Source organism: Lissotriton vulgaris, chromosome 10, assembly GCF_964263255.1.
Source record: "Lissotriton vulgaris chromosome 10, aLisVul1.2, whole genome shotgun sequence".
Classification (NCBI taxonomy): domain Eukaryota; kingdom Metazoa; phylum Chordata; class Amphibia; order Caudata; family Salamandridae; genus Lissotriton; species Lissotriton vulgaris.
Window position 1 is genome coordinate 418,216,436 of NC_141698.1, and position 24,360 is coordinate 418,240,795.

General features: G+C 50.7%; 1 protein-coding gene across 4 annotated transcripts in view; it reads right to left on the reverse strand.

Moving 5' to 3' along the window:
• The window catches only part of WDR24 (WD repeat domain 24), a 178,035-nt gene that overhangs the window by 42,540 nt on the left and 111,135 nt on the right, over positions 1-24,360 (reverse strand). For all 4 annotated transcript variants that reach the window (XM_086941261.1, XM_086941259.1, XM_086941260.1 and 1 more), the window contains exon 8: positions 3,106-3,443. In XM_086941261.1, coding sequence (XP_086797387.1) covers positions 3,106-3,443 — 338 coding nt within the window. The remainder of the gene's footprint in view (positions 1-3,105; positions 3,444-24,360) is intronic.

Consider the following 24,360-nt stretch of genomic DNA (forward strand, 5'->3'; position numbering starts at 1 on the left):
TTGCATTCTTTTCTGGGTTTAGCAGAACACTATGCAAGATTTATATGCAATTACGCTCAGATGGTTGAACCTCTTCGCTGTCTGCTTAAAAAAGGGCAAAAATTCACCTGGTCTGAAGAGTTGAATGGTGTGTTTGAAAAAGTAAAAGACTTGGTTATTTCCGCGAAAGCGTTGCATGCTTTTCGCGATGATTGTGTTTCAGTGATCACTGTGGACGCTAGTATGAATGGACTGGGGGCAGTTCTTAGTCAACTGGTAAAAGGTCAGGAACAAACGGTGGCTTTTGCTTCCAGAGCTCTCAAATCTTTTGAGAAAAATTATAGCACAATCGAGCGCGAGACGCTAGCCTGTGTTTGGGCGGTTCAAAAATGTTTAAATGTATATTTGGGGACGGAAGTTTCAGATTTTGACTGATCATAAGCCTCTTGCTTTCATTTTTAACAAGGTTTCTAGTAGTAATTCAATGTCTGCTAGATTAACGAGGTTGGTTTCCAAATTACAGGAGTTTAATTTTGACATAAAACACATTCAGGGTAGCAAGAATTTTCGTGCAGACTGTTTGTCGAGAATGTTAATGGAAAAGGATGATGAGGAAAATTTTGAGGAAGATGAGGTAGAATGTGTGGCAGTTTTGGATACTGTGGTTCTCTTATTTCGGAGGAAGATTGGAAGAAAGCTTGTTTGGATGATTTGGTTCTGTCTAGAGTTTTAGCCTTTTGCAAAGGTTGTTGGCCTGAGATTAGAAGTCTTTCAGGGGCTCTTAAGAATTTTGCATTGGTGGCAGATGAACTTTCTGTAAGGGATGGCATTATTCTCAGAGTTTGTCCCTCCGTCCAGTTTGAGGAAGGTTATTATTAAAAAGGGACATACGGGCCACTTCGGTGTGACCAAAACTTGCATGAAAATTAGGCAACACTATTGGTGGCCTGGACTGGAAGCGCAGGTTAGAGGTCTCATTGATGGCTGCGAGGAATGTTTGCTTTCTGATAAGCACTGGAAGATGCCTAAATTATTGTTGCATCCAACTGAATTTCCGGAGGAAGCTTGGATCAAGGTGGGGCTTGATTTTTCAGGACCCTATTTAGTTCTTTCTGAGGAGGACAGATATCTGATTCTTGCGGTGGATTATCATTCAAAGTGGATGTACTATAAGTTTGTTGATGCTCCTAATACTGAAAATACTGTTTTGTTTTTGAGTAAATTGTTTTTGGTGGAAGGGGCTCCTAGATGTTTAGTCACTGATAATGGAACGCATTTTATATCTGAGAGGATGTGTTCGTTTTTAAGGTCTCTGGATATTAAGCATCTGAAGGTGGCAAAGTATTCTCCCGCTTCCAACGGTTTGGTTGAGCGTGGCAATAAAATTCTTAAAGAAGGAATTCAAACGGCAATTGCAGCTGGTTTAGATGTTAGGTCATTTTTAGAGCAGAAAGTATGGAACTATAATGTGTCTCCGCATTGCACCACTGGTGTTACTTCTTTTGAATTACTTAGAGGTAGAAAAGTTAATTCTTGGCTTCTGCCTTCTTGGCTAGTTAATAAAAGTGAAGGTAAGTTGCATTCTGTTCATTTGCCAGAAACTGTGGAGCGTATTCAATCTCGGATGAAATATTGCTATAGGTGACTGGGTCTTGTGTAAGAAACCTTTTGCAGTTAGAAAAGGTGAGTCGCATTTTTATGATCCTGTTAAGGTTTATAAGGTCGGAAAAGGGGCTGTTTTCCTTAATGGTAGAGGTTGGTGGAATAAGAGACATGTGGTTAAATTGAGTGGGGATCAGGCAGACTTAATTAGGAAGAAAAAGAAGAGTTTTTGTCCTAGTGAGTTGGAATGGACATTTTGGTTACAGGACCAGGGTGGCAAAAGTGTGAATGCGGTTCCAGCTTCTAATGTGGTTCCAGCTCCTATTGTTGCTGGTTCACAGGAAAGGAGTAATAGCGTGGGCAGATCCGTTATGAGTGGCCGCACTATTAAATTGCCTGCTAGGTTTGAGGATTTTGTTACTTACTGAAATTATTATTTTGCTTTTGTTTATGTTTCGTTTATTTTTTTCTTTCATTTCATATTAAAGGGGGAGGTGTTGTAGTGGGTCTGAATTGGATCTTGTTAGAATGTTTAGTATGTAATCTAACCACGTAACCACGTTAGGAATGCTGACTATGTATTGTGGTTAGAGTGTGCGTTACCGAGGATTCGATCAGCTGTGTCAGTTGTGATCATGATCCGAGGGGACGCACTGCTCTGCACTGTGGCTGAAGAATCTATGATATCAATAAAGAAGAATATACTTTCAAAGATGTACCTGTGATTTCCTGGGAATTCTTCTTACTACAAGTGGTCAGTAATATGAGACACTTTGGATACCCTGGAGGAAGGTTTGCAGGCCTCTGGAGAAACTCGTGTGCTAAACCCTGAAGGGCATACTGGGACTAAACTCCAGTTCAAATCACACAAATGTCCTCATGGGAAATTGATCTGAGGACTAAGAACTGTTCTTCGCTATGCCAGGAGGTCTAGTAAGTAAGGTGTAAAGTGCAGCATCACTGTCATGCTATGTGAAAGAAAATGATTGAAAACAGAATAAAACCCAAAAGCAGAAATAATTTCCAAAAAGGGTTTAAGTACTAGAGGGTATGAGAACTAAACAAAACTATCTCAGGATGACAACACATGGCAAGAGGGACCCAGGATATGGGAGTCAGTGGAAGGCAGAGCTGGTGAGCAAAGAGATAAGCATATTCCTGGACTTTTTTTTAAAACAATTTTGCTCTGGGCAAATAAAATCTTTGTTGTACAGCTTCAACATTCCACAATTCTAGAAGATTGTGTATGGGACATACAACACAATGGCAAAATAAATAACTTATTCACAGGGATAGCATTTCAAATAAACAAGTACAGCATGAAAGTTAACAGATATTGAAATTATGTTATTAAGTAAAGAACAGAATAATTTTCAAATACATGCATTGAGAGTCCCTGCACAGGATAGCGATGACAAAGGTCTGTAGTTACCAGTACTTTCAGTAAGACACCTACTGCCAGCATTATATAAGGGGACAACTCGCCCAAAAGTAATGCTTTTCATCTTCAGTTATATTGCTTACCTGGGTCTGTTCATCAATCTCTTTACGGATACGCTCTCCCAGCACAATCAGCACAGATGCTGCCATCTGCACATCTCCCTGCTCTGCATAAAAATGCAGCATGTCTCGCACAATGGGGCTGAAGAAGTCAGAGGGCAAGCGGTTTTCATATAGGGCATGGGAAATGGAGATGAGGGAGAAGGACTCCACTGGAGTAAGGGACACCGTCTCAGCCTCATTTCCACTCACGTGAGGTGAGTCTGCCTTATCCTGTAGGTGATCCAAGGCCGAGGGGTTATCCACAATCTCATGACGCAATGGAAAGGCCTCTTGAGGTAGGATATACTCGTGTTCTTCAGCTGCAAGACACAAGAAAAAGATATCATATTTTACATATCAGCAGCAATTGCATGCCCCAACAACCACATAGCCATACTGCACACCATTGAAGGGCTGGGTTGCCTCCATTAATAGCTTTCCTCACCGCTATATGTTTACTGTTTAGTGTTCAGTCCAAAAAAGCCCTTCCAACTCATTTTGAATTCTGTGTCAACTCACCTAAAGTAATTGCTCTATGAAACATGCTCCACCAAACACAGAAGCCGGAACCAAAAGGCATGCAAATTTACCATTGAATAACCCTATGCACATCCTACATTAAACTGCCTTTTGTTAAGTTGGCACAGAGAGCTGGAATGCCTACAAACTAGAAGTACTGGGAACTAGTCCTCCTGAGGAGACTAAATAAATATCTGTGGAACCTAATCCCATTCTGTTTTTCACAGCAGAAACGTATATGCCTCTGTCACCGCAATGTGAGGAAGGCATTTACTAAATTCACCTTAAAACAAGCATTTACAATGCAATGGTCTCGACATTATTAAAGGTAGAGCTATTGGCATTGCTCATGACTTTTTTTTTAATTTTTAATCATCAATAAATGGCATTGTCATTTACAATGCCAATAGCTCGCAAATGCATGACCTATTGCATTTACACCCACACAGAGCCACACACACAAAGCCACCGACACACACATACAGAGCCACCCACACAGAGCGACACACACAGAGCCACACACACACACACACAGAGCCACACACACAGAGCCACACACACAGACCCAGAGCCACACACACATCCAGAGCCACACACACATCCAGAGCCACACACACACCCAGAGCCACACACAGGAGAGCAAGCACAGCGAGGGGGTAGGGAAGTAAGCAGAGCGAGGGGGCAGGGAAGCAAGCAGAGCGAGGGGGCAGGGAAGCAAGCAGAGCGAGGGGGCAGGGAAGCAAGCAGAGCGAGGGGGCAGGGAAGCAAGCAGAGCGAGGGGGGAAGGAAGCAAGCAGAGCGAGGGGGCAGGGAAGCAAGCAGAGCGAGGGGGCAGGGAAGCAAGCAGAGCGAGGGGGCAGGGAAGCAAGCAGAGCGAGGGGGCAAGGAAGCAAGCACAGGGAGGGGGCAGGAAAGCAAGCACAGCCAGGGGGCAGGGGAGCAAGCACAGCCAGGGGGCAGGGGAGCAAGCACAGCCAGGGGGCAGGGGAGCAAGCACAGCCAGGGGCCAGGGGAGCAAGCACAGCCAGGGGGCAGGGGAGCAAGCACAGCCAGGGGGCAGGGGAGCAAGCACAGCCAGGGGGCAGGGGAGCAAGCACAGCCAGGGGGCAGGGGAGCAAGCACAGCCAGGGGCAGGGGAGCAAGCACAGCCAGGGGGCAGGAGAGCAAGCACAGCCAGGGGGCAGAAGAGCAAGCACAGCCAGGGGGAAGGAGAGCAAGCACGGGCAGGAGAGCAAGCACAGCCAGGGGGAAGGAGAGCAAGCACGGGCAGGAGAGCAAGCACGGGCAGGAGAGCAAGCACGGGCAGAAGAGCAAGCACGGGCAGAAGAGCAAGCACAGCCAGGAGAGCAAGCAAAGCCAGGGGGCAGGGGAAGCAAGCACAGCCAGGGGGCAGTGGAAGCAAGCACAGCCAGGGGGCAGTGGAAGCAAGCACAGCCAGGGGGCAGGGGAAGCAAGCACAGTCAGGGGGCAGGGAAAGCAAGCACAGCCAGGGGAAGCAAGCACAGCCAGGGAAAGCAAGCACAGCCAGGGAAAGCAAGCACAGCCAGGTGAGCAAGCACAACGAGGAACAGCGTGGGTGGGGACACCAGCACAACGAGGAACAGTGTGGGTGGGTGAGTGGGGACACCAGCACAATGAGTGTGGGTAGGTTGGAGTGCCGGGGACACCAGCACAATGAGTGTGGGTGGGTGGGTGGGTGGGGACACCAGCACAATGAGTGTGGGTGGGTGGGGACACCAGCACAACGAGGAACAGTGTGGGTGGATGGGTGGGTGGGGACACAAGCACAATGAGTGTGGGTGGGTGGATGGGGACACCAGCACAATGAGTGTGGGTGGGTGGGGACACCAGCACAACGAGGAACAGTGTGGGTGGATAGGTGGGTGGGGACACCAGCACAACGAGGAATAGCATGGGTGGGTGGGTACACCAGCACAACGAGGAACAGCGTGGGTGCGTACACCAGCACAACGAGAAACAGCGTGGGTGCGTACACCAGCACAACGAGGAACAGCGTGGGTGGGACACCAGCACAACGAGGAACAGCGTGGGTGGGTGGGGACACCAGCACAACGAGGAACAGCGGGGGGGGGCACCAGCACAACGAGGGACAGCGTTGGGAGGGGGACAAACAAGCACAACGAGGAACAGCTTAATTTATAATTTGATTTCAGGTCAAAAACAAACCTCAATGAAGCCTAAAGCTCACAGCCTACTATATTGAAATATTCTGCCCAGCACTTGACTGCTAGGAGCAATTACTTCTTACAGCAGAAGGAAGGGTTGCCACTTGCTGATACTTTTTCAAGGCAGTCTTCCTAATTGCAAGCATATAAGGCCCTCAATATGAATGACCTATTAATTCCCATGGGGCCAGAAACCGCTTCGGAATTATGAGATTTGTGGAAGCACCACGGATCTTTTTATTTTAACCGGAGATGATTTTGACTGCTGAAAACAGACGAAATCTGTGTGAAAGCATGGAAAAAATGTGAAAATACCAAGGGAATTAGTACCCGTGTTACAGATTTTACCCAGTAATTCTTTATGTTTTAGTGGTCTGTTAGGGTCCAACTTGGATTTTGCCTGTATCAGTAACTCTGGGGGTGGGACATTCCTGCCCATTTTGCTTGGCCAGTCATAACGAGGGCCTTAGACATTTGTTTCACTGCATAAAACATGTAAACACCCTGGTAATCAGTCCTTTTCACCCCGCTCTCAAGCTTTCAAATGACAATACGTTGGCGTATTTAGGTGCTCCGCCCAGACACCCAGATCACACTTAAATTTTAAAAAAAGGGTAAAAATATATTTATGCATCATTTCCCTGAAGTGCGAAGTGCAAACTGTGATATAATAAGCTTCCTTTATATTGCAGTACTTCAGGAAGATGATTCATTTTATTGTTCATTTACAACAGCTGAGAGCGGGGGTGGGTGGGTGACACACAACGAAGAAGAGCAGGGGTGGGAGAAGAGCGGAGGTGGTGGGGGGGACGGACACCAGCACAACGAAGAGCGGGGTGGGGGGGCGGACATCAGCACAACCAGGAAGAGCGGGGTGGGGGGGGCGGACACCAGCACAACGAAGAAGAGCGGGGGTGGGGGGCCGGACACCAGCACAACCAGGAAGAGCGGGGGTGGGGGGGGGGGACACCAGCACAACGAAGAAAACCGGGGGTGTGGGGGGACGGACACCAGCAAAACGAAGAAGAGCGGGGGTGGGGGGGGGGGACGGACACCAGCACAACGAAGAAGAGCGGGGTGGGGGGGACGGACACCAGCACAACGAAGAAAACCGGGGGTGGAGGGGGACGGACACCAGCACAACGAAGAAGAGCAGGGGTGGTAGGTGACGGACACCAGCACAACCAGGAAGAGCGGGGTGGGGGGGACGGACACCAGCACAACGAACAAGAGCGTGGGTGGGGGGACGGACACCAGCACAACGAAGAAGAGCGTGGGGGGGGGGGGACGGGCACCCGCACAACGAAGAAGAGCGGGGGTGGGAGGTGACGGACACCAGCACAACCAGGAAGAGCGGGGGTGGGGGGGCGGATACCAGCACAACCAGGAGGAGCGGGGGTGGGGGGACAGACACCAACACAACCAGGAAGAGCGGGGGTGGGGGGGACAGACACCAGTACAACTAAGAAGACCGGGGAGGGGGGACGAACACCAGCAAAACCAGGAAGAGCGGGGCTGGGGGGTACGGAACACCAGCACAACCAGGAAGAGCGGGTGGGGGGGGGGACGGACACCAGCACAACGAAGAAGAGCAGGGGTGGGGGGGACGGACTCCAGCACAACCAGGAAGTGCGGGGTGGGGGGGATGGACACCAGCACAACCAGGAAGAGCAGGGGTGGGGGGGGGACACCAGCACAACAAAGAAGAGCGGGGGTGGGGGGGACGAACACCAGCACAACCAGGAAGAGCGTGGGGGATGGACACCAGCACAACCAGGAAGAGCGGGGGTGGGGGGACGGACACCAGCACAACAAGGAAGAGCGGGTGGGGCGAACACCAGCACAACAAAGAAGAGCGGGGTGAGGGGAAAGACACCAGCACAACAAAGAAGAGCGGGTGGGGGGGACAGACACCAACACAGCGAAGAAGAGCGGAGGTGGGGGGGGACAGACACCAGCACAACAAAGAAGAGCCGAGCTGGGGGGGGACGGACACCAGCACAACCAGGAAGAGCGGGGGTGGGGGGGGACGGACACCAGCACAACGAAGAAGAGCGGGGTGGGGGATCGGACACCAGCACAACGAAGAAGTGCGGGGTTGGGGGGGACGGACAGTAGCACAACCAGGAAGAGCGGGGGGGTGTGGACGGACACCAACACAACCAGGAAGAGCGGGGTGGGGGGGACAGACACCAGCACAACTAAGAAGACCGGGGAGGGGGGACGGACACCAGCAAAACCAGGAAGAGTGGGGCTGGGGGGGACGGAACACCAGCACAACCAGGAAGAGCGGGGGTGGGGGGGACGGACACCAGCACAACGAAGAAGAGCAGGGGTGGGGGGGACGGACACCAGCACAACCAGGAAGTGCGGGTGGGGGGACGGACACCAGCACAACCAGGAAGAGCAGGGTGGGGGGGACGGACACCAGCACAACAAAGAAGAGCGGGGGTGGGGGGGACGGACACCAGCACAACGAAGAAGAGAGGGGGTGGGGGGGAACGACACCAGCACAACCAGGAAGAGCGGGGAGGGGACGGGCACCAGCACAACCAGGAAGAGCGGGGGTGGGGGGGGGACGGACACCAGCACAATCAGGAAGAGCGGGGTGAGGGGGGGACGGACACCAGCACAACCAGGAAGAGCGGGGGTGGGCGGGCAGACACCAGCACAACAAAGAAGAGCGGGTGGGGGGACAGACACCAGCACAACGAAGAAGAGCAGGGGTGGGGGGGATAGACACCAGCACAATGAACAAGAGCGTGGGTGGGGGGACGGACACCAGCACAACGAAGAAGAGCGTGGGGGGGGGGACGGGCACCCGCACAACGAAGAAGAGCGGGGGTGGGAGGTGACGGACACCAGCACAACCAGGAAGAGCGGGGGTGGGGGGGCGGACACCAGCACAACCAGGAGGAGCGGGGTGGGGGGACAGACACCAACACAACCAGGAAGAGCGGGGGTGGGGGGGACAGACACCAGTACAACTAAGAAGACCGGGGAGGGGGGACGGACACCAGCAAAACCAGGAAGAGCGGGGCTGGGGGGTACGGAACACCAGCACAACCAGGAAGAGCGGGTGGGGGGGGGGACGGACACCAGCACAACGAAGAAGAGCAGGGGTGGGGGGGACGGACTCCAGCACAACCAGGAAGTGCGGGGTGGGGGGGATGGACACCAGCACAACCAGGAAGAGCAGGGGTGGGGGGGGGGACACCAGCACAACAAAGAAGAGCGGGGGTGGGGGGGACGAACACCAGCACAACCAGGAAGAGCGTGGGGGATGGACACCAGCACAACCAGGAAGAGCGGGGGTGGGGGGACGGACACCAGCACAACAAGGAAGAGCAGGGGTGGGGGGGACGGACACCAGCACAACCAGGAAGTGCGGGTGGGGGGACGGACACCAGCACAACCAGGAAGAGCAGGGTGGGGGGGACGGACACCAGCACAACAAAGAAGAGCGGGGGTGGGGGGGACGGACACCAGCACAACGAAGAAGAGAGGGGGTGGGAGGGAACGACACCAGCAAAACCAGGAAGAGTGGGGCTGGGGGGGACGGAACACCAGCACAACCAGGAAGAGCGGGGGTGGGGGGGACGGACACCAGCACAACGAAGAAGAGCAGGGGTGGGGGGGACGGACACCAGCACAACCAGGAAGTGCGGGTGGGGGGACGGACACCAGCACAACCAGGAAGAGCAGGGTGGGGGGGACGGACACCAGCACAACAAAGAAGAGCGGGGGTGGGGGGGACGGACACCAGCACAACGAAGAAGAGAGGGGGTGGGAGGGAACGACACCAGCACAACCAGGAAGAGCGGGGAGGGGACGGGCACCAGCACAACCAGGAAGAGCGGGGGTGGGGGGGGGACGGACACCAGCACAATCAGGAAGAGCGGGGTGAGGAGGGGACGGACACCAGCACAACAAAGAAGAGCGGGGGTGGGGGGGCAGACACCAGCACAACAAAGAAGAGCGGGTGGGGGGACAGACACCAGCACAACGAAGAAGAGCAGGGGTGGGGGGGATAGACACCAGCACAACGAAGAAGAGCGGGGTGGGGGGACAGACACCAGCACAACAAAGAAGAGCCGGGCTGGGGGGGGACGGACACCAGCACAACCAGGAAGAGCGGGGGTGGGGGGGGACGGACACCAGCACAACGAAGAAGAGCGGGGTGGGGGATCGGACACCAGCACAACAAAGAGCGGGGGTGGGGGGGACGGACACCAGCACAACAAAGAGCGGGGGTGGGGGGGACGGACACCAGCACAACGAAGAAGAGCAGGGGTGGGGGGGACGGACACCAGCACAACCAGGAAGTGCGGGTGGGGGGACGGACACCAGCACAACCAGGAAGAGCAGGGTGGGGGGGACGGACACCAGCACAACAAAGAAGAGCGGGGGTGGGGGGGACGGACACCAGCACAACGAAGAAGAGAGGGGGTGGGGGGGAACGACACCAGCACAACCAGGAAGAGCGGGGAGGGGACGGGCACCAGCACAACCAGGAAGAGCGGGAGTGGGGGGGGGACAGACACCAGCACAATCAGGAAGAGCGGGGTGAGGGGGGGACGGACACCAGCACAACCAGGAAGAGCGGGGGTGGGGGGGCAGACACCAGCACAACAAAGAAGAGCGGGGTGGGGGGACAGACACCAGCACAACAAAGAAGAGCCGGGCTGGGGGCGACGGACGGACACCAGCACAAACAGGAAGAGCAGGGGTGGGGGGGACGGACACCAGCACAACCAGGAAGAGCAGGGGTGGGGGGACGGACACCAGCACAACGATGAAGAGCGGGGTGGGGGGGGACGGACACCAGCACAATGAAGAAAAGCGGGGGTGGGGGGACGGACACCAGCACAACAAAGAGCGGGGGTGGGGGGGACGGACACCAGCACAACAAAGAGCGGGGGTGGGGGGACGGACACCAGCACAAAGAAGAAGAGCTGGGGTGGGGGGGACGGACACCAGCACAACGAAGAACAGGAGCGGGGTGGGGACGGACACAAGCACAACGAGGAACAGCAGAGCGGGGTGGGGACGGACACAAGCACAACGAGGAACAGCAGAGCGGAGTGGGGACGGACACAAGCACAACGAGGAACAGCAGAGCGGGAGTGGGGACGGACACAAGCACAACGATGAGCAGGAGCAGTGTGGGGACGGACACAAGCACAACGATGAGCAGGGAGGGGACGGACACAAGCACAACGATGAGCAGGAGCAGGGTGGGGATGGACACAAGCACAACGAGGAACAGCAGAGTGGGGGTGGGGACGGACACAAGCACAACGAGGAAGAGCGGGGTCAAAACTTACCTGGAGTGGCAGCGGGGCTGTTCCTGACAACGAAGCTAAAAAAAGCTAAAAAAAGAAAATTCGGATTCGGGGGCGTGTTTTTGGCGGCCCGAGTGACGGGTGACGTCACTCGGTGGAAAGAACGCAAAAAACATGCCCGAATCCGAAAGAGACGGGGCTTGATTGGAGTGACGCCCCTCTCCTCCAATGGCTGGCCTCCGTTTTGGAAGCCAGGCAATGGAGGAGAGAGGCGGGTTCAAGCCCCGTACTAAAAAACATTAAATCTCCGACCGGAGACTGCGCAAACGCAGCCTTTCGGTCCTCGACCTAAAAAGTGAACTGTTGCCAACTAGCCCTTTCACAGCAGACCTCTCTACACAATAGAAAGTATATTCAATCAACAACAGAAATCTATTCTTTGCATTACTTTTACTGAACACAAATGATTTAACAAGGCAATATTTTAGCCTCATTACCGAACAAATATTGCTTATGAGCGGGTCCAAGCTATAGTTCTGGACACTTTCACGGTCCATGTTAATACTTGCTGTTTTCACTACTTGCAATTGCTCCTTGTCGCTTGCCTTATGCCCCTGCCAATACACTAGGACCGGTTTCTGTCCTTTCATAGTAGAAGAACCTAGAATCCATACTGACATCACTCCTCCCAAATGATTAACTTTGGTTCCTCGGTTTATCAGTTGGACGTCTTGGTTTGACCTACTGCATGATCTTCCAGGAAACACCTACTTTACACTGGTTTTCTCTCTTCTGGGCAGCAGGTTTCTCAAAACTAATTGAGAAGTTGAGAGACTAATTGCTCCGGTAAGCGTAATAACTGGATCAGCCAATCAACATCGTTAGTAGGCTCAATATGAAGGAGAGGTGAGAGGGTCTGCCTTTTGTGCCTACGCCTGTAACACCTGTGAGTTCACTTACTTATGGGTCTCCCTAGATGTCCAGGATTTGCCACTTTTAACATTCACTCTCTTTCTCCCTTACCATCGCACTTTTTTTCTTGTTGTCAGCAGATAGGATGCGCTTTAGTTTCTCCAAATTGGTTAGGTTTTATACATATGCAATGGCGTGAATAAACCTGGTTGCGAAATAAGGGTGTATTTGGATAATGTTCAGCATGAAACTTAATGTTTAAATAAATGCTATTCATAATACCTGTATTAAGCCAAATATAGCAGCCGTCTAAGTGTGTTATGTGGTCACCTCAATAAACAGTCTAACTTGTGAATTTGTTCTGATAAATCCGGTTGTAGTACAACCAACTATTTGTTCACTTGTTGGTACTAATCATTTAAGTCAAGGATAGTCCCTGACGATTTTCCCCTTTATTTACAGAACATTTCAGTTCCTACATGGATGTTGTGATGTTTTAATGTATGGGGGGAAGGCTCCCTGCAGCATACAGTTTTAAAAACAATATCTTAATAGTGTATAAGTCAATTAAATGGCTGCCACACACATTTCAAGGCAGCCACCTGATGTTTAAATAAAATATCGTTTTTATCTCATTGATCCATCAGAAGCACAAAACAAGAGATACTGCATTAGACAGATGAGTCTTAATGAACTTAACTCCACATTCTTATGAAACCAAGTCTTTCAACAAAATTGAGCTATGATATAATACCGGTATATCATATTAAAAGATCAATTGCTCCCAGACATCCTAAAGATAAATTAAAATCCCAATCTAATTTCCACTCAAGTACCACTACCATCTCTCTCAAAGTTACATAAGAATTCTAATTCAATAGCCAGTAAGGCGGACTTCCTAAAATCACATGAGATGAGTGGTTTCTGGATGGCTTTTGTAGGGGATCACTCATCAGCGAAAACCAGAGGCAAGATGTACACATGGGGTATCATACCACAGTAAGAAGGAACAAGCATTTGTAATGCAAAAGGCCTCGCAGTAGCAAAGTTTAAAGTTGATGGTATTGTAAAATGCATTGTTTTTAGGTCTCGCCTGTCGATGCGCATGCGCATCGAGCAAGCGAGACTATTGCGAGTTATCCACTCTTTATCCACACTGCAAGGAATCGTGGCGATTCCTTGCAGTGCCCGTGACTTTTAAGGTCAATGCGCATGCGCATTGAGCTTATGCGCATGCGCATTGACCTTAAAAGCGCGTGCGCGTGCACGTCCGTCTCCTAACAACACACACACACACCCTCTCCCCCGCTCCGCCCCCTCCCGCCGTGTCGCATTTCTCTTTCTCCTCCCCCTCCCCTCTCTTCCTTCCGTCTAACGCCGTGTCGCACCTCTCCCCTCTCCGCCCCCTCCCCGCTCCGCCCCCTCCCCTTCCCTCCGTGTCGCATTTCTCCTCTCCCCTCTCCGCCCCCTCCCCTGCCCGCCGTGTTATTTGTTTTTTTGTCCTTCGGACTCCTATGGGTTTTCGCTCTCCCTGTGTATACATACCAGTGCGAACCCCTCTGTGCGACACGCCCCTTCCCCACCTCCTCCCCCAGACCTATTGGACGATTCCACGTCACCTGGCCTCGCCCCCTCTCTACTTCCTTCCAGACATTTCTGGTCTCCCTGACTACGCCCGAGGCTCCTGACTGACCCGGAAGCACTCCATACACGTCCAGAGGTATGTGTATCATCAAGGCTGCTACTTTGGCTACTTGCGCTGGCCTCGCAGTCCTTTGACCAGTACCTCTCTCTCTCCCCTCAGATTCAGTATCGGCCATTTCGGTACCCCCGTGGATGTACCGTACTTTCAACCGGACAGAAGACATCGATTTTTGTCCGCCGGATCCACGTCCTTACCTACTACCCTGTTGCGAGTGGCTACAGAGACCAATCAGGTACACTGCCTCTAGCGCCCACCTCCCGTGATCACGCCTACCTGACCCAATGTCCTAAACCCCTGTTTCCCCACAGATCACAGCCCCCTCTGATGTGTGTTCGAGCCACCGCCGAGGACTTATTCACTACCGATGCCTCACAGGTATATTGCATGCAAGCGCCGCCATAATACCAACCACCCCCCTCCCCCCTATCAGCTTTCCACCTCCTCCCTTTGTTCCTCTACGCACGTGTCCCAAAGTTTTTTTTCTGCCTGTATTTCATAGCCTCACTTATGGCCCTATCTACTATTAGTTCTCCTACACGCGCTTTTAGTCTGCTCTGTAGCAGCTATCATTCCCCAACCTGCCATCAATTTCACAACGCGTGCTGCTTACACGCAGTTTAGTCCTGCCCATGTGCTACTCAGAGTACCAGTTGTTCCCGTACCTGTCATTTAACCATGCTACGTGCGCCGTAGACATGTGCTTAGTCATGTTTGGTAATTTGTTTTTACTGCACCAACAGTTTACCTACATCCACATAGACGCTGGCTCTGTTTTATCGGTTTACATTCTCCTTATTATACTCAGGACACACACTATGGTTAATTTATCCCTTCAACGTTGCTTACAGTTCCGCTGGCTTCTCCTTGAAGACACCACTTGATTTAATACTGCGGAACTGCAATTCTTACCGTTTTTTTCATCAGTCCTTGCATACGCTGACCTTACTAATGGGGCATGCTTTTGCACCTTTGACTGCCTGACAGCGCGTCCCCTCACCCTAACTCACCCTCAACCCATCACCCTAACTCACCCTCACCCACCCTCAACCCCTCACCCTCACTCAACCTCACTCACCCTCAACCCCTCACCCTCAACCCCTCACCCACCTTCACTCACCTTCACTCACCCTCACCCTCACCCACCCTCACTCACCCTCACTCACCCTCACTCACCCTCAACCTCCCTCACCCTCAACCACCCTCAACCCCTCATCCTCACTCACCCTCACCCTCACTCACCCTCAACCCCTCACCCTCACTCACCCTCAACCCCTCACCCTCACCCAACCTCAACCCCTCACCCTCAATACCTCACCCACCCTCACCCAATCTCAACCCCTCACCCTCAATACCTCACCCTCACTCACCCTCACCCTCACTCACCCTCAACCCCTCACTCACCCTCAACCCCTCACTCACACCCTCACTCACCCTCACTCACCCTCACTCGCCCTCACACGCCCTCACACGCCCTCACTCACCCTCACCCTCACTCACCCTCAACCTCACTCACCCTCACCCACCCTCAACCCCTCATCCTTACTCACCCTCACTCACCCTCAACCCCTCACCCTCAACCCCTCACCCTCACTCACCCTCACCCTCAACCCCTCACCCTCAATCTCTCACCCTCAATCCCTCACCCTCACTCACCCTCAACCCCTCACCCTCACTCACCCTCAACCCCTCACCCTCACTCACCCTCAACCCCCTCACCCTCAACCCCCTCACCCTCACTCACCCTCAACCCCTCACCCACACCATCACTCGCCCTCACTCGCCCTCACTCACCCTCACTCACCCTCACCCTCAACACCTCACCCTCACTCACCCTCAATGCCTCACCCTCACTCACCCTCAACACCTCACCCTCAACCCCTCACTCTAACTCACCCTCAACACCTCACCCTCACCCACCCTCAACCCCTCACCCTAATTCACCCTCACCCTCACTCACCCTCAACCCCTCACCCTCACTCACCCTCACCCTCACTCATCCTCACTCACCCTCACTCACCCTCACACTCACTCACCCTCAACCTCACTCACCCTCAACCTCACTCACCCTCAACCTCACTCACCCTCAACCTCACTCACCCTCAACCTCACTCACCCTCAACCTCACTCACCCTCACCCACCCTCAACCCCTCATCCTCACTCACCCTCATCCTCACTCACCCTCACCCTCACTCACCCTCACTCACCCTCACCCTCACCCTCACCCTCACCCTCACCCTCACTCACCCTCTCTCACATTCACCCTCACCCTCACTCACCCTCACTCACCCTCACCCTCACCCTCACTCACCCTCACTCACCCTCACCCACCCTCAACCCCTCATCCTCACTCACCCTCAACCCCTCACCCTCACTCACCCTCAACACCTCACCCTCACTCACCCTCACCCTCACTCACCCTCAACCTCAATCCCTCACCCTCACTCACCCTCAACCCCTCACCCTCACTCACCCTCAACCCCTTACCCTCAACCCCTTACCCTCACCCTCACTCACCCTCACTCACCCACCCTCACTCACCCTCTCACCCTCAACACCTCACCCTCACTCACCCTCACTCACCCTCACCCTCACCCACCCTCAACACCTCACCCTCACTCACTCTCAACCCCTCACCCTCACCCTCACCCTCTCTCACCCTCAACACCTCACCCTCACTCACCCTCAACCCCTCACCCTCACTCACCCTCAACCCCTCACCCTCTACCCCTCACTCACCCTCACTCTCACTCACCCTCACTCAACCTCAACCCCTCAGCCTCACCCTCACCCACCCTCAACACCTCACCTCACCCTCACTCACCCTCACTCACTCTCAACCCCTCACCCACCCTCACCCTCACTCACCCTCAACCCTCACCCTCAATCCCTCACCCTCACTCACCCTCAACCCCTCACCCTCAATCCCTCACCCTCACTCACCCTCAACCCCTCACCCTCACTCACCCTCAACCCCTTACCCTCAACCCCTTACCCTCACCCTCACTCACCCTCACTCACCCTCACTCACCCTCTCACCCTCAACACCTCACCCTCACTCACCCTCACCCTCACTCACCCTCAACACCTCACCCTCACTCACCCTCAACCCCTCACCCTCACCCTCACCCTCTCTCACCCTCAACACCTCACCCTCACTCACCCTCAACCCCTCACCCTCAACCCCTCACCCTCTACCCCTCACTCACCCTCACTCTCACTCACCCTCACTCAACCTCAACCCCTCAGCCTCACCCTCACCCACCCTCAACACCTCACCTCACCCTCACTCACTCTCAACCCCTCACCCACCCTCACCCTCACTCACCCTCAACCCTCACCCTCACTCACCCTCAGTCACCCTCAACACCTCACTCACACTCAACACCTCACCCTCAACACCTCATCCACCCTCACCCTCAGTTACCCTAAACATCAATCACCCTCAATTCCTCACTCACCCTCAACACCTCACTCACCCTCAACACCTAACTCACCATCACTCACACTCATCCTCACTCACACTCAACACCTCACCCTCACTGACACTCACTCACACTCAATCACTCTCACCCTCACTCACCCGCAACGCCTCACACTCAACGCCTCACCCTCAAATGCTCACTCACCCTCACTCTCACTCATCCTCTCTCAGCCTCAACACCACACACTCACTCACCCTCAACATCTCACCCTCACTCACTCACCCTCAACACCTCACCGCAACTCCTCACTCACCCTCACTTTCACTCATCCTCACTCAACAACACTCAACTTTACTCACCCTTAACGCCTCACCCAACACCTCACCTTCAATCACCATCAACATCTCACCCTCACTCACCCACAAAACATCAGCCTCAACACCTCACCCTCAATCACTCACCCTCAAACATTCACCCACACTCACCCTCCCTCACCCTCAATTCCTCACCCACACCCTCAACACTTCACCCTAAACACCTCACTCATCCTCAACGCCTCCCCTCCCCCTAACTCACCCTCACCCTCACTCACCCTCAACACCTCACCATCACTAACACTCAACACCTCACCCTCACTAACTCTCAATCCCACAATCACCCTTCCCCTCACTCACCCTCAATACCTCACCCTCACTAACACTAAAACACTCAATCACCCTCACTCTTACTCTCACTCACACTCTACACCTCAGCCTCACGCTCAATGACACACCCTCAACACCTCACCCTCACCCCCTCAACACCTCACCCCCTCAACCTCACTCGCCCTCACCCTCAAACACTCACCCTCAACACCTCACACCCTCACCCTCAAATACTCACCCTCAACACCTCAACTTCACTCACTCTCAACACCTCACCCTCACTCACTCACCCTCAACACCTCACCCTCACTCACTCACACTCAATAACGCTCAACACCTCACCCTCAACACCTCACCATCAACACCTCACCATCAACACCTCACCCTTAACACCTCAACGTCAACACCTCACCCTCACTCACTCTGACTCACCCTCACCCTCACTCACCCTCACTCATCCTCACTCACAATCACTCACACTAAGTCACCCTCACTCACCCTCACTCACCCTCACTCACCCTCGACCCCTCACTCACCCTCACTCATCCTCACTCATCCTCAACACCTCACCCTCACCCTCATCCACCCTCAACCCCTCACCCTAACTCACAATAACACTCTCTCACACTCACTCTCACTCACACTCATCCTCAACACCTCACTCACCCTCAACACCTCACTCACACTCAACTCCTCACTCACCCCCACCCTCACTCACCCTCAACCCCTCACACAGTGCAATAGGTCTCGCAGGATTTTTTGTTAAAGCTTTTACATTTGCTTATTGCTTTTTTGATTTGTAATTCTTTTGCATTGCCTACAAAAAAAAAAAATGCAAAAGATTTAGAACAAAAAACCTATAAACAATTCTAAAAGCACTAACTCTAATGCTGCGAGACCTATTGCATTTCTAATGCTTGTTTATCTATTTTGTTTTAAAAGTAACAAATATATATAAGGTTATTTATAATGTAAGTTTGTGAATAGTTTGTGAAAGTGGCAGTACTGGTAGTGGTGGTATTTTGTTGTGATCCTGATGCGTGTCATGCCTTCGTGCAGCGCTGCGAGATGCCGGTTCCGCAGGCGAAGAGCCTGCAATGCACCGAGGACGGAGCAGGAGCTGTGTTGAGAAAGTTAAAGGCACTGCGTCTGCACTACATGCATAGTGGCCCAGGAGACAGGCGCCATGGTAATTAGAAGTGGCATCTTGGAGCAAGCTATATTTTTGTAGAACATCACATTGTATTGCTTTTATTCAATGTCTCAAAGAGCAAGGCAGCAAGTACTCTAGACTGTGTTAATGGGTCAGACTGGCACGAATCAGACTACACAAGCTATGTGGGGAGTGCAATATTTGGAACTGTGGGAGGATGAAGGTGTAAAGTGTTGCACTTGGTGCCAGCAGGGTGTGTTGGATTAATGTTTGGCAAGGTGCATTATAAGTATGCGAGGCTTCAGAGGCGCAACTAAAGCCAAATTTCGGGAGGGGGTAATTCTTCCAGTTATAGAGTTAGGCATCGTATTCTGCTATGTTGTAAATATGGTGTGGGTTGTGATGGCCGAGGCTGTTGTTAGAAACTGGTAACTGAATTGTAAACCTCACCCAAGAGAGATTTACTTCTTGAAAGCACATTTGGTAAGGATGGGTGGGCTGGGGATAAAGTCACCAAGTGATGAAGGTTTATAGAGGTCAGGGTGAGTTTTTTATGGGCATATCTAAGGTTGGTGCGGTGAAAAATGCAAGCAGTGCCTGGCATGGTCGTTGCATGATCTTTGTACTAAATAAAGAATAAAGGACAGAAGGAAAACGGGGGTGTGGAGAAGTTAGCAGTAGGAGCGGCTACAATTTGCTAAATTGATAGAAGGCGACTTGAGAGTGACAAGGATATTGTTTAAAGGACATAGGAGGTATGGGAGAGTTTGGGGAAGGAAGCAGGGTGAGTAGAAGGAAAAGAAAAGGGTGATGAATTGTGGGTTTTGGGTAATCGAGAGTCGGAGTAATGCATAAGAATGTACGAGATGAGGTGTGATGGGTAAGGGGGATTGCACAGGGTAGGCACATTCAGGTGGCTTTGGAATATGAGAAGGGGCATTGTCAATTGAAGTCAGGTATGTGCTAATACTGGGAACAAGTTTAAGCAATTGGCATTGTAAATAACAATGTCTTTTATTTATGTTTTGGCAGCTATAAATCGCTGTCATTATTGAATTACTAATGAAATTAAGCCCGCACTCTCCTTATTGTAAATGCATTAATTAATAAAGAAATCCAGTCCAATTCTTAAAAGGTAAAGTGCACACTGACCCCTGACTTGCTACACCTTAATAAATTGCACCACAGGTCGTGCAGCAATTTCCAAATAAGGCGCTCTGCACAGATGTTCAAATGCTGTATAGTGCCACACGCCGCAGAACCAGGCCTGGTGTGCAAACCACAAACAACCACCACATGTTGTGCATGAGAGACACCAACACACTGCATACACGCACGTCTCCACACGAACAGTAAACACCATGATATCCTGACACGCAGAAATTGTGTGATACACAACACCCATTGCCTCGCACACTAGATTAGGGACACAACGCCTGCTTTCATGCAAACAGCTTCCAAGCACACTGAGGGCAAACGAGGACAGCTGAGGCCCACCCACACCCACAGGTCTCAAACCCTGTCTGGGCAGGTTCACCTCCGTCAGCCGGCACCTGAGACCGCTTCCTCTATGGACCATTCACTTTAACAATTACACCCAACACTGAAGTCAAAGACGGGTTTCACTTGGTGTTATGTTATGTTTGTTATGTCAATAGACATTTGTAAAGCGCACGGGCACCCTTGGGTTTCATGGCGCTAGAAGAAGACTGTTGCGGCCGGAATACTAGAAGGATGCTTGCTCAAACAGCCATGTTTTCAAAGCTTTCCTGAAACTCAGAAGGTTGTCACAGTCTCTAAGTGTTAGGGGGAGAGAATTCCAGAATTTGCGGGCCAAGTGAGAGAAGCAGCATCCTCCTTGTCGTTTACGTCTAAAAGATGAGATGGTTAACAAGGAAAGGTGAGCTGAGCGAAGATTACGCGATTGAGTATACCTAGAGATCATGTTGCTAATAAATTTAGGACTATTGCCGTGCAAGGCCTTAAAGGCCAAGCATCCGGTCTTGAAGGCTACCCGTTGGGCACCCAGAAGCCAGTGGAGTTTTTCCAATCCAGGTCTGGCTGACAGCCATTTCGGCTGCTTATGAATCAGTCTGGCTTTCTGATTCTGGACCATTTGAAGTCTTTTTTGTAAGCCAACAGGTAAACCTAAATAGATTAAATGGAGGGAAGGGGTAGACTTAGAGCACACAGGGAGCAGGCATGGAGGAAAGGGGCAGTCTTTGGGCACAAAGGGAGAAGGCATGGAGGAAAGGGGCAGTCTCAGGGCATGAAGGGAGCAGGCATGGAGGAAAGGGGCAGTCTCAGGGCATGAAGGGAGCAGGCATGGAGGAAAGGGGTAGTCTCAGGGCATGAAGGGAGCAGACATGGAGGAAAGGGGCAGTCTCAGGGCACAAAGGGAGCAGGCATGGAAAAAAGGGGCAGTCTCAGGGCACGAAGGGAGAAGGCACAGAGGAAAGGGGCAGTCTCAGGGCACGAAGGGAGCAGGCATGGAGGAAAGGGGCAGTCTCAGAGCACAAAGGGAGAAGGCATTGAGGGAAGGGGCAGTTTCAAGGCACAAAGGGAGAAGGCATGGAGGGAAGGGGCAGTCTCAGGGCATGAAGGGAGCAGGCATAGAGGAAAGGGACAGAGTCAGGGCATGAAGGGAGAAGGCATGGAGGAAAGGGGCAGTCTCAGGGCACGAAGGGAGCAGGCATGTAGGAAAGGGGCAGTCTCAGGGTCCAAAAAGTTTGGGAACCACTGTCATAACTGATCCAACATGCTCACTGCACATTCCTGTAATGGTCTTATGGCTTAATTTTGATACAAATTGCTTCTGAAAATACATACCAACAACTCTGTGCCTGACTCCAGTGCTCAGAAATTCACTGCCAGTCAATGTTTTTGTACTAAAATTGATTTGATACTCTCCTTCCACAGAACTACTCTGTACTTGAACACCCATTTTCTTGAACAAACATCTCTGAAGAAAGTAGTGGTTTGCACTACAACTGAAAAACAGACAAGGACATCTCCAGTTGCATGTGCAATTGAACCCTTCTCTAATTTGCACTCAAAAGCATAGATCACACTGAGAGAGAAAGTGACAGATGAGAAGGTTATACACTATTCATTCTGGTTCTGCACTGAAGGAATCCTCATTGAAGTAGTAAACGCTAGAATACTTTGAGCTGCTCCTTGGACCACAGACATTTATCATAGGTGCATTGTTCATTTAAAATTCAACTCGGGTGTAAGTGTCCATCTGTCTTTATGATGAGCCAAATCCTGTAACTGTCTATTATAGGCTCAGTGTATTTTTCCTGAGATATAATGAATCTGAAATAAGTATTAAGCCTGCACTGCAACATTTATTGTGCAAGAAAGTGTATGAAGAAGGGAAGGAAAAGAAATGCAGCCCGGTATATGGGCTTTCATTGTAATGTGAGAAAAGTCATTTATCAATTAGAGTCTAGGAGGTACCCCTACAGATAGTGCACTCTATTGGCTGTTACATCAGAGAACCAGTTCTTTCAGTAACTTAGGTGACAGAGTTTTACATTCCTTATTCACTTCACAAGTTGAGAAGGTACAGATCTAGGATAGGATGAAGGCCTCCATCCTTGGGTACCAGAAAGTAGTGGGAATAACAACCACAACCAATTTTGGATGCTGGCACCCTCTCGACGGCTCCCTTGGCAAGAAAGCGAACACTTCCTGACTGAGCAAGGAGAGATGGTCCTTTGTCAGCTTGTCGTATGTGGGTGGAGCGATAAGAAAGGAATTGACGTTATCGCAATGGGGTAGTGCTTGTATATCGTCCCCACGCACATCACTTTCGGCACAGACGACGTGGACGCAGTCTCGAACAATGCTGCCAAATATTCAGATCAAGTCCGACACCTGGGGAAAGTTCTAAGGTAAGGAATCCACTGCTAGAAGTCTATATCAGAAGAGACACTTCTCATCTTACAAAGAAAGCCTATCAAGCTGCATTTTCTTTTCTTTCTCTTCATACATTTTCCTGTTTGTGCACATAGGCTGCTGCAAAGCAGGCTTGAGACGTATTTCAGGTTCATCATAATCTCTCAGGAAAAAGAAATTGAGTCTTCAACAGGCTTGACAGTTAGTGGCTCATCATAAAAACAGTTGGACACTGACAACCTGCATACATTTCAAACGCACAATACATCTATGATAAGTGCTCTGGGGTCCAAGCACGCCGTATGGAATTGTTCTAGTGTTTATGATTATAAATGAAGATCCTTTGATGCAGAAGATTTGCTTTTTGTCAATGCTGTGCAGCATCCCCACACTCTTGCATCACCACGCATGCGCAAACAGCATGACGCAGCAACCATTTCATTTTTTAATTTTCCATTCAAAGATGCCAGACCCCAATCTTGGAGCGGAAAATAAAAAAAATCTTTAAATGCTTATGGGATTGTATTTTAATATCTGAGCCACTGGCAGAAAATTGCAGCAGTTTAGTCTGCAAACTTTTTTAATTGACAAAAAAAAACTACGAATTTTTATCTTAAAATATCCCAACAGAAGGAATGGAGGGTAATGACAAAATGGACGGATACATTTTAGGTGGAGTGGGAAACAAAAAGAAACAAGCATTTGCAATGCAATAGGTCTCGCATTAGGAAAGTTTGAGCTATTGGTATTGTAAATGACAATTTTTTTATTTATGTTTTGTTTTTGAAAATAGCGAAATTAATAGCTTTGTCATTTACAATGCCAATAATTATAACTTTTGCAAATGTGACACCTACAGCATTTGTAATGCAATATGTGTTGTATTTACGTGACTTACATGTATTGATATTACAAATAACAATGGCTTTTATATTTTTTTTCAATAATTAATACTTAAGTTATTGTAATTTATAATGGCAATAGCTTAAAGTTTTGTAAATAACTTTTGTGAAGATTAGGTTCAGTGTATTTTATTGTGACGAAAATTTAAGAACAGAAGTGAAATATTAACATCTTTTTGTTACATTTGTAATAAAGCTTGAAACATTGAGAGAACATATTTGAACCAGGTGTTTTTGAATGGTTGCACAGATTGATGCTGTGGTGGCGCTGAGTGATGTTGTGATGGGGAACGAGTGATGCTGTGGCGTTCAGTGATGCTGTGGTAGCACATAGTGATGTTGCGGTGCCCCAGAGTGATGCTGTATGCTAGGTTTTGTTTTGCTATCCTATGTTTTGTTTTGTTATGTTATGCTATATGCTAGGTTTTGTTTTGCTATCCTATGTTTTGTTATGTTATGCTATGCTGTGTTTTGTTATGCTATGCTATGTTTTGCTGTGCTATGCTTTGTTATGCTATGCTTTGTTTTGCTTTGCTATGTTTTGTTATGCTATGTTTTGTTGTGTTTGGTATGCTATGTTTTGCTATGCTATTATATGTTTTGTT